Source organism: Stegodyphus dumicola, chromosome 9 (assembly GCF_044657685.1).
Source record: "Stegodyphus dumicola isolate Sdum_Otavi_A_Nest chromosome 9, ASM4465768v1".
NCBI classification, from domain to species: Eukaryota; Metazoa; Arthropoda; class Arachnida; order Araneae; family Eresidae; genus Stegodyphus; species Stegodyphus dumicola.
In genome coordinates, this window is record NC_140776.1 from 165306223 (window position 1) to 165318242 (window position 12020).

The window sequence follows — 12020 nt, forward strand, 5'->3', positions numbered from 1 at the left end:
AGTTTTGGAAAATGACTTTCAGTTAATCTTTCAAAATCAATATCAGAATATCAGAATTCAGAATCAATATCTGAAATATTTTGCATCATTTCTGCTATTTCATGCTCTGTTAAACATTTTCGACACTTCGACATTGCAACGGTAAAAACAGAAAGAATTCACGTCTAACAAGATCTAATTATTTTCTAAAAACTGAACTGCAAACCGAAATACTCAACGCTTTAGCACATATAAAACTTCTACTTACAATAAACAACTACGATGTGTGAATAAAGTGCGATTTAAAGAAACGTAATAAATCATGCCATTCGGAAACATTTAGTTCCCCGTTTGTTTATATAATCAAAAACACATGTATGTGAGTCATGCTTCTCTCATTTCGAGTAGAAGGTCTAATGTACATGTACCTCAAACCATATGGACATACAGTGCCATCTTGTGGCAGAAATTATAGTTTGAAAAACGTTCCAGGACGCTGGCACAAATATGTGACAGTCGGTAGTAAACGAGAAAATGCTCTGTCACGCCTGCGTGTCGGCCAGGAGGTGAGTGTGTTCGTTGCTGGCACGTAGACGTGACAGTCGGCACGAAGGGGTTAATGTAACTATTAAGTTTTTATACCCTTCTTTCATGCAGAAGGAATTTTAATTGCCATCAGTGTAGTTGCCACCAGTGTGTCTGATATTTCATCTAATGTTTGAAGTTAAGTTGATGGACTCCACTGTCCGATCTAATCTGCTTCAGCTCAAAGGAAGAACGTCTTCTGTAGAAGTTTATCATTTCCATTATTGCTTTTTGTTCCCAACTTAGGCATGCAAAAGTAATGCTATATAAAGTATGCAGTTTTATAATTTGGGGGACAAGTGTCCTTTATGCTATCCTGATGTACAGATGTCATGGAAAAACATCATTAAATTGCATTAGATAGCTGTCAAATATGTATTAAACGAAAAATGTATATTTTCGTTTAAATACAATACTCAGAATTTTTTGTGATTACTTACAGAAAAGATATTATTTATCACACCATGAGTTTAAAAAATGTTTTCCGACAGAAGACTAATATACAAATTACAGACAAACATATACAAATTTCAAAACTTTATTTAAATGTTGGTAAAAATATATGCAGCTCCAAAAGCAAAAAAAATGAACAGTATTCATTCATTAAGTATCAAATATATAACAAATACAGAAACTGTAAGGAAAAACTGAAAATTTTAGATTAGAAAGGAACTGTTATACAAGACTAGTAAAAGAAGGCATATTTGATATTACAAACTATACTTAACTTTACAAAACATATTTTAAAATTATTAAAACTAGATTCACAGATTTTCATAATTGTAGAAATATTTTATGATGCACATTTTCAATCAATAGTGTTAAATATCAAAATACAATCTCAGATTGTAGAAAAACATGGTCTTTTATAAATACATTAAGGACAAAATATCCTCTAGAAAAAAAAAACGCAAATATTACAAATATCTTATCAAAACTGTGGAAGTACTCATTTAAGCAGAACACGTACACTGGAATGGCTTAGGCCGCACTTTTCTCCATAGCAATAGCTGAAAAATAATATAAAAACAGTGATAAAGCAATAATTTATTTTAGTGTTTTAAAAAGATCATTTTAGAAAGGCATATTTTTTCCAAAGTGGTAATCAGTCTAATGCTGATTGTTTATTTCAGAGGTATGTTTAATTTACAGCCATTTTACACCCAAAAACTGGAATGCAAAAATATCTTGCAAGAATAAATGCATGGTATTGTTAGCAATTTTTAATCAGAAATGCATTTAAAACATTTGTTATTCCAATAGTTATTTAATATACTAACATTTCATTATTATAAAATTTTTTTAAACATTTTTTAACATTTCATTATTACATATTTTAAAATATATCTTTCGATTTTAAGAATATATTCAATAATTGCAAACTTACTTTCATGTTTTATATTTACTATTATTCTTTTCTAGACAGAAACACAGAATTCTGACCAGATTCACTACTGTGCTCATTTGTTATATTTATTAAATTCTTGTACTATTTGATAGATTTCTTCATCAGTTAGGCTTCTACATTTTGAATTGTTTACAAGAGTAAAACATACAGAAAATTAAGATACAAATAAAAACATTACAAGGAAATATAATGGAGGAGAACCAAATAACTGTAAAAAAGTTTCATTTAGAGTTCAAATGTCTCCAACAGTGGCCAAGCAATAAAATAAAGTTGTTGAACACTAATTTGTTAACAAGCAAACAAATTGGCGGCACGGCATATTCGTGATTCTCTCCATGTAAGTAATGTGGATATGAACCAGTTTCCTTTAGAAAGTTTTCCCTGAAAGCATCCCTCCACTTCATGTACTTTGCCGTAATCAAATAAACGATCAATCAAATCAAATAAACACATAGAATTCAAACTCTAGCTTTCTTTTTTATATGGAATCAAAATTTAAAGAAACATATATTCACTTAACCATATGCACAAACCACAGAATGAGCCAATAGTTTATACCATTTAAAAATTTGTTCAGAGAACAAAAGCTATTTATTGATAGTCCACATACACAGGCCTTCAGCGACAAGTAATCTAACTATAGATCAAATATGTGATAAATTATTTTAAGTGGTTTTGTACTGACACATGATCTGAAAAAAACTAACCCTTTCAATGGGCATTTGAGATATTTAGAGAAACATGCAGGACACCTCACATAAATTGCAATCCTATTTCCAATTTTAAATGTTCTATCCTAAAGCTCTAATGAAGTTAACCCTACGTGGATGAGAATATATTTTCATACATAAACTGTTATTAATTTTTTTTTTTTTTTTTTTGAAATACTTAAAAGATTCTTTCCCATGTCCATGAATCCAGCTTCCTTCTTTTATTAAAAATCTTAGTTCTGTTTTCAGAGCATATGTTCTTGTTTTTTTATATTTCCATTTATCCATCTGTAAAAACAACTTAAGAAATAATATTTTTACAATGTGGTTGTGGATTCAACGAGTGTGAATTTTTTAAATCTTGTGTTTCCATTCACATGGGTCAGCATCATTGAAGTATTTGGCATTTCTTGGAATGAATTATTTCAGTATCATGATAACTGGTTACTCAGCATAATTAAATCTTCTCTCAACCCTCTCACTGCGTACTTTTTTTTTTCTTTAATCAAAATAGGTTCAAAAATTGCGTATTTTTTTAATACCATATTTCAAATCTACATATATTTTAGAGTTCAAATATATAAAAATTTTATGTAAGAGTTTTTTTTTCAATATAGAATTAGATCATAGAAAAAGGTTGTCAGAATACTGAAATTGAAGAATGATATAAAAGGAAAATTTTCAAAATTAATATTGGTTAAATTATGATTTATTTTATAAAATATAAAAACATATATACTAATGAAAATATTTGCATAATGTAATATTCTGCATATCAATTTTGCACCACTGTCGAACGTTTTCAATAGAAACTGAATTTTCAGATTCATTACTATCTGCAGAGGAATCCGAGAAATTCTCATCAGTTTCACTATAACTATCTTCAATATACTTGAAATCAGAGTCAGAACTACTATCAGTGTCAGAAACATAGGTTATATCACTCGCGAAACGCTTCTTGCCAGACTTCTTTGAGCTCTGAAAAGCGCACGAAAAATGCTACATTACATATTCTTGTATATTTGGCAGAAATGTGGACAACTAACACCATCTGTTAGCCTACATCTAAATAAACAATTAAACATCACAAAAAAAGCCAAAAGGAAACCTTGAATGAGGAAAGAGCAGGTTGCACAGTTAAATAGACGGCAAAAATTCATTCCCGCGGACATCGCAGGCTGCGCAAATTTTGCTACTTTTACGTTGCCCGTAGAAGTTGCGGGATGCGCAGCGAGAGGGTTAAAGTAATTTTTACCTTATCGGTTAAAGAAATATAATACATTTAGAAGAAGATTAGATCTTAATAGCAAATAATCTTACAATACACATCTATTTTTTTTGGGGGGGGGTACTTGCTAAGTATGCTAATTTGTTATTTCATCCACATATGTACAGACATTAAAATATTTATCTGTTATAATTTAGTCCAAAATATTTTACTCAGTAAACAGATCCAATTTAGCATGGACTATCTGGATGCAAGTAACTTTTTTTTTTTTTTTAAAGACACTTGTGGAAGAAAAGAATAGTTTGGAAACCAATCTACTCTCACATGGAGAAATGGATCTAAACATTTTTACAATTTGAAATGGACTACTGCTTTTGTGATCTGATGTTTAGTTTCTATGCCCCAGGCCTTGATTGGACTCAAACTCATTTGCCACCTTCAAAGGCCACCACAAGATGGCAAACTCAGAACTGTAAAAGCTAAGCAAGCTAATGCCAAGTTCTCTACAAATATGACAATCATCAACAGCAATGATTTAATTGCCTGTTTTGCAAAGTCTATTTTCTCTATCAGTGATCTCGAACTGGCAGCCTGCAGAACACACATGGCTTCCGAAGGAATTTTATTCAGTCCACAAAGACACTTCAAATCTGGTGGTGTAAATGTTCATAATTTTAGTTATCTGAAATTTGAGTTAGTGTTATTTTCATTCCCATTAAAAATAAAAATGAATAACATGCCAGAAAATCTATAAATGGGTTTAATTAATTTACAGTGTGATATAAATCTCATTAAAAAATTGAAGATACAGTTTTCATTGACTTTTATTTGTATTTGTTATAAAAATAAGTTGAGCAACAAATTTTTGCTCTAAGAATAATCATTTTGTTTGGAAATACATTTTATATCTGAACGGCTCACAGTTGGAAATGAATAAGAAAAAAATCAGATTGATCGATGAGCATATATAATCAATGATGAAGGTTTAAACTAAACCGAAACACTATTATGTGTCAAGGTCTAGTAAGAAATAAATAAGTTTATAATATTCACATACAAGTATCTATCAAATTATTAACTATAATAGTATGAAATATATTACCTTCTTTTGTAGGAAGAGGATTTTTTTCAAGAGTTTCGGTATGTTTCAGAACAGATGCATCAAAATTTTCAATACCCTGGACTAATTTCTGATGACCTTTTTCTTGTTCAATAACTGAAAGATAAATAAAATAAGACGTTCATCATAACAGACGATAATTATGCTTTAAAATACTTCTGGCTATTATGACACATAAAAATTAAAAAATTTTTACACTATAAGTTCTGTTAGTTAAAAACCTCCATTGTTATTTTAAATAAATAACCAGCAGTACAAGTTATGTTTAATAACGAAAGTATAAATTAGATGATTAATTGCAGGTTAAATGTCTTAGTAAATGCAAAAGCACATATTATAGAAGTGAAAAAATATTTAATAAAGATGGTTAACCCTTGAGTGCCCAACTTGGCAATGAGCAAAGCAATTTTTAAATGCTCCTAATCATGCTGTGCATGAATAGATTGGATTGGATTGTTTAAATCAAACAAAGAACAGACTTTTTGTCTAAACTCCAAATTTCAATTCTGAATATCCTACAGGATGGAATCCAAGGGTTTCATGTTTCACTTCCTCTGCCAATGATCCCAAGAGGACATCTGCACTGGCAGATTTTAAGTACCTATAATCTATAAAGATCATCATGAACACAATTCCCCCATTTTTTTTAATTCAAATGATTTAAAAATAGTAAATATTTAGCCACCATCAAGCAACACATCACGCAAAGTGGGCATTTTTTTAATGGCAAGAAGAAGCAACATTTTCTTTAAGCTGTATATGTGCATGACAATACATTGATTTTTGCATACGTCCATAAAAAGTTTTCAACAGCAGTGAACAACACACGTTAACCATGTTGATCATGACAATTCCAAACAGAATACATACGTTAATCATGATGATCCAAATAAACCAGCCATCTAAATATTCAAAATTTTTGCATCCAACAAATATCAGAAAAGTTAAATGAGATTGGGGAAAGATGCGATGGCTCCCTCGAAGTAATGAAAATGCAACACTTTCTGCATACAGCTGTTGCCAAATTTTAAATAGGAATAAATTAAATAATGCATTTAAGTTACTCTCAAGCAGCCTACATTTCACAGCAAATTTGTTTTCCTGATATTTCAAATTTTTGAATGAAATTTCTAATACTATAATGTATCATGCTTCTCTTTAGTCAAAAATAGCATCCAATATTCAATTCTGTTGATATGTAATGACTTGAGACCTTGTAGCAAAAACGAAACATTAAATTTTTAAATTCTTAACTGTAATCTTCTCTAATTTTAGAAAGTATCTCAAATTTAAAAATTAATCACAACAGAATATATATATATTTTAAATTTTGTTCAATTTGATATTTTCAAAATATTCATCAATTTTTGCTCTTAATAGGAGGTTTATAAACATGATTCTTTATTTCTTACATATTTAATCCTTCATATCTGTCATAAAATTTTAAAATTTAGAATTTTACATCAGTCTTACTTTCAGTACTAGGCAAGACTGCCTTTTCCTTTGTCTCTGTGTGGTGCAATGCAGTTTTGTCAAAGGTTTCCACACCACTTACTATGTTTTGATGTATTTTCTCTTGAACAACATCTAAGCATTAAAGAAAGTATTATTAAACAAAGGTTTTTTTTTCTTTTTAAATTTTTACACAAACAGGGATCATTTATTAACTAACACTGATTCAGTTATCACCGGTACACAATCAAAACAGCACTGAAGACAGTATAACAACACTGAGAACAAACAACACTCAGGACAAAACATTTAAAGTTTGTATAAATAATGTTTACAGATCATATATTCCATATTTCAAGTCTTCTTCCTTTCATATTTTAAATTATTTTAAATTGATCGCTTATCTTTAGATGATTTTTTAAGGTAAAATACCGTCATTAAAATAGCTAAATATCCAAATTCTCAATGAACTAGATCTTATACACAAATACTCAGGTAACAAAAAGTACAGCAATTCCATAAAATGTTGGTAGATCAGATTCTTTTAAGCCACAGAAAATAAAATCACCCTTTATGCAAATTCTTGCTCTCTAAAGCGAGAACTCTCTTCAAAGGACTGCCATGATTGGAAAGCTTGAATGTCATTATAATTAACCAACTATTATTATCCACTTTACAACAAACAACTCTGAGAATGTATTTTTATTTAAATCTATAAATTAACATATAATTTATAAAATATGGAACCTTTTGCACCCAGCATTACGACATATGCCAGACTTCTCAAAGTGTAACCGACAATTTTTGTTCCAACAGTGCATGTTTCATAAAAAATGGCACATATTTAGCTTTGATTAATATCAGTTATTTATCAAGTATTTGTTAAAAAAATTTATCTCTCGGCAATTAATAATTTCAGAAAACTTTTATGTAGCTCTTAGTACGAAAGCACGTAAAAGAACAAAAAATGGTAATACACAGAGCAGTGCAAGAAATGTCATACCTTTTAATTACCCCATAAAATTTTTAATATATATTGAATGTTAAAAACATGTATTCAAGTGCTTTTTTAATGGAAAATTCAGTAATATCAGAAGGACTCTAAAATTCTCCAAAACATTAGATTTTAATACATGGCAGATAAGAGCCAACTCAGTGCTCAACAGAAGCTGAAAACTCTAATGTTTTTTTCATAAACAGAGATTTGGTGATAGCACACTTTGATACTAGATGGATTTCTTAAAAAGAGATTTAGTAAATGGATGCTGCTGGCTCTGAGTTGGAGAAGAATCAATGGTGCTCATCAAGTATCTGCATACCTGAAATTTACAACAGGTTTCCCTTTACACACTTAGTTTTTCATGGAAGACAGAGCTGTTCTTGTTTTCCTGTACAAGATGTTTAATGTGCATTTAATGCCACAATGGTTTCTTGCATATTATGAAGATGAGAGACAGCAGCCCTGGCATAGCCTGGACATTTGTCAATGCGATTTCTTTTTACGGGATTTTTGGTATCTATCCTCAGGAAAACCTGCAAACATAATGCAACTCAAGGCTTTTATCCTGCAGCTGTGCCACACAATTTCAGGAGAGGCCAGATGGTTTTAATAAATGCAAAGCTTCATTTACAAGAAATTGCGACCATGCTTATGCAATTAAGTATGCATTCATTTTATAACATCTTAATGATAAACGTGTAATGAAAAAAACAAAGGGTATGATATATCATGCGCAACCCTATAGACTATAAACCACACCAAAACATCCCAAATTATGCAGCAGCACTTGAATGAGTCATAACTTATTGAAGCATTAGCAGTTAGTAATCTTAAGAAGCCAAGGTTGCTGCACAATCATCAAACTGCTGAATTCTCACCATTTGATGTAGGAAGTATGAGCTTTTCTTCTGTACTAGTACGCTTTAATGAATTTCGTTTAAAACTTCTTACCCCATTCAAGAAGTTTTGTTGCACTTTTTCCTGGGCTACATCTTTAAAATGCAAATGTTAAGCATTTATAACTTAATTTACACTTTACAAATAAAAAGTTCAAAATTCAAGCATAAATATGAAATAATTACCCATTGCAAACAACATGCATGACATAGACATAGTTATATAATAAATACACTTATGTATAAAAATAACCAATAGCAATAATACAGAAACTTAAAAAGCAAAAAATATCCTTCATTAATTAATGACATGAAAATGAAGTAAACTGGATAAGGATGCAAAATCAATATACAATTTTTATCCATTTTCAACAGCATCTATGAAACATATAAGATTCTGATACCCAGTTCTTTTTAGGACTAAAAGAAAGGTATGAAACTGTCTTGTATTGCATGCTAAAAATTTTTACATCTCATTTGGGCTAACATTTTAGCTTTCACTGTGAGATATATTGGAACAATCTACACTAACACTATATTTTACATCTATGCACATTTTAAGGCTTCTCAATGACTATGCTTGGAATATTTTAGCATAATATATCATTGTTCTATCTTATTTTCATTATTAATGACAGTCTTACAATTTATATTCAAATAATCAGGAAATTAACACATTTGCAATGAGTTCTTCACATAATGAAATAAATGTTTGGAAGCTATGGTATGAAAACTGCAACATTAGCGATTTTTCTATATAGCAGAAGCTTAATTTTTTTGCAATGTTTGTTTTTAAACCTGCTTCAGTTATTCTACTAAGAAAAAATTGCATAAAACACTGCAGCATTGTTAATTTTCATGCTATTACATATCACTATGAGCCAGTTAGTTATCCTCACAAAATATCATTCAGGCATGCTATTAATTGCTTTTCATTTTTATTTTATTTTGAGAATTATCCAAGATTTTTATTTCTACATATAATAAAATAAAGAGTCTGTCTGTGTGTGTGTCTTTCGTTCGTGCTGCTAATGGACCCACGGCTACGAAATTTGGTGCATAGGTGCATCTAGACAAGAGCCAGTGCACCTCGAAGCGATTTTTTTCAAAATTCGAACTATAATTTTTTTATTTTTATGTTTTGAGATGAAATCGCGTCAATTTGAGACATAATGGGCTATAGGAACAGGAGATTTTACTCTACAAATTCCATTTTCACATCATCATGAAATGTACGCACTTAGCTATTTTACGAACTTAAAATAAATTTTGTGTTTCAATAAATCTATTAAATACGAATTTATTTAACAAAGTGAGCTTAACACACCTTTTCAACGGGATTTTTTCTGAAAAAGTTTATTTTTAAAAATGTACAGTTTTTTTTCCTTTGATTTTTGGACATATTAAACTTTCATCCTTGCGACTGCTTTTACAAAAAGAATTTTGGAAAAATGATAATATTTTGTATTTTTTAAAAAAATTTTTAATGAAGCTTCCGAGTACACTTCTCCCATCTTTTAAAAATGTGATTTTGGCAACAATTTTCCTTCTTATTGTTGTTGATAAATTTTTCATTAAATCGCATCATTTTGAATAGTTTCATTCTTTTAGAAATATGGGTTTGGCAACAATTTTTCATCGTATTTCTTATGTCACTGTTTTTAAGAGATTGGCATATTTCATTCTTTTTTTGTTTGTTTTTTTGATAAATTTGTTCTGCAGAGTAAAATTCTGCACGGAATGTTTTGTTTTTTTGAGTTGCTTTCATGTTATTTTTTGCTTATTTCACTGTTTGTAAGATATTGAAAAGTTTTGCATGATTTTTTTTCTTCAATGAAAAGTTGGTTAAATTGTTTTATTATGATAATTAATATTTGTATTAAGGGATATAGCTTATTTTATTGTAATTTTTTTCTCTTGAAAATATAAGATAAAATATCATTAATTATGCTTTGCTTTTCAGAATTTTTTGTTTTTTGTATTCTTTTATGTTATTTATTGCTCATTTCACTGTTTTTAAGATATTGAAAAGTTTTGGGTGATTTTTTTAGGAAACAAAGTTCTTAACCTCCTTTATACCATTTGAGTTCTTAAGATTTTGCAAAGGGAAGTTAGTTAATTTATTTATTAGGATAATTAATATTTGTATTAAGGGATATTGCTTATTTCGTTGTAATTTTGTTATATGTAATAACTTTTTTTTATGAAGTTGTTCTGCAGAGTAAAATTCTATGCAGTTTTTAAACGTTTAATGTTTGGTGTTCCCTTCAGCTATTTTTTCGGTACATTTAAAAGCCAGACGAAGGCTGGCAGCGAAGCTGCTAGTCAATCATAATAAAATATATATATATATAAAAAATTAAAAATAATAATAATAATAAAAAATTATTCTCAGCAAATAAATGAAAATGACAAGAAAATCTCATATGTATTCATAGAACTTAAAAAATTAATTTTGTTGATTAATATATCTATCTATAATATGAAAGGAATTGTTGCATTATCCTTTGTGGTCACCTAGAATATTTTCACATTTTGAAACAAAATTCATAGTTATGGTTAATACTCTCATTTTTTCTAGAAATGAATTCATATTGCCAAAAATTGAAAGATCAGCTCAAGTTAATTTGTTTTCTACATTAAGACAAATGCATTAATTATATTGTGCATTAATCAATCAATACCTTCAGCATTTGGTAAAATCACTTTCTCTTGTGTCTGCGTACGATGCAGTTTTGACCGTTCAAAACCTTCTACTCCAGTTATAATACTATTATGAACCTTCTCTTGCTCAACATCTAAAATGAAAAACATAATTTTTTAATCAGAAAGAAAATTTAAAGTTGGAAAAACTAATACCTCAAAACCAAATATTCAAAAATTTATCACTCCACATAAGAGCACAGAAACACATAATCAGCTAAATGCAACTATGAGATTCATCTGGTTTGCACCATTTCATTGGAATTGCTATATAAATATTTTTAATTCTGCATGTAGTTAAATATTTAATTACATTTACTTAAGCAACTCATTCATCTATAAATATAATAACTGCTGCTCAAATAATTTGAATCGCCCCACTGGTTAAACAGACTTAAAAATTCACTTTTTTAATACAATAATATGTAAAATGTAAAACATTTATTAGTTTTCTATATTCGTAACAAATAAGGCGCAGGGGTTAAATTAAATCACCAGAACAGAAAGACATCTTTTAATTACAGTGAACACCCATTTTACACCTACTTGAAGTAACTAGTTTAGAGACTGACACTAATATCCTGAAACCTGATTACAGACTAAGAAATATAAATTGCTCAGCATCATATAATAGATTTCCAATTGTAAAAAAAATAATAATAATAAAATAAAAATAAAAAAAATTTTTAAAAAAAATTAAAGGGAGGGGGAGAAAGAAAAGGCCAAAATTTAAAGATACCATTCCACACAAAAGTGTTTTTTAATATACTCAACCAATAGCTTATGACCTCTATAACTACAATATTCCTGAAATCTTGACTCCTCAAAAGAAAAGTCAGATAAAAAATTTTAAAAATTGTCTAGTTTCCAAAAAATAGGCTAAAATTATTTCAATAATTCTCGATATAGTATATCAAAATTTCTTATAGTGATTTTGTA

At 29.1% G+C, this 12020-nt stretch overlaps 1 protein-coding gene across 4 annotated transcripts in view; it reads right to left on the reverse strand.

Moving 5' to 3' along the window:
* Positions 1 to 1086: 1086 nt before the first annotated feature.
* Positions 1087 to 12020, reverse strand: part of LOC118181631 (uncharacterized) — an 83346-nt gene continuing 72412 nt past the window's right edge. For 2 of the 4 annotated variants that reach the window (XM_085824302.1, XM_035350797.2), the window contains exons 3-7: positions 11063 to 11176; positions 8361 to 8474; positions 6504 to 6617; positions 5013 to 5126; positions 1087 to 1574 (exon numbers count right to left, since the gene is read on the reverse strand). In XM_085824302.1, the coding sequence (XP_085680428.1) occupies positions 1546 to 1574; positions 5013 to 5126; positions 6504 to 6617; positions 8361 to 8474; positions 11063 to 11176 (485 nt within the window). In that variant the 3' untranslated portion in view covers positions 1087 to 1545. The remainder of the gene's footprint in view (positions 1575 to 5012; positions 5127 to 6503; positions 6618 to 8360; positions 8475 to 11062; positions 11177 to 12020) is intronic. The other 2 variants (XM_085824304.1, XM_085824303.1) reach the window with 2 other exon arrangements.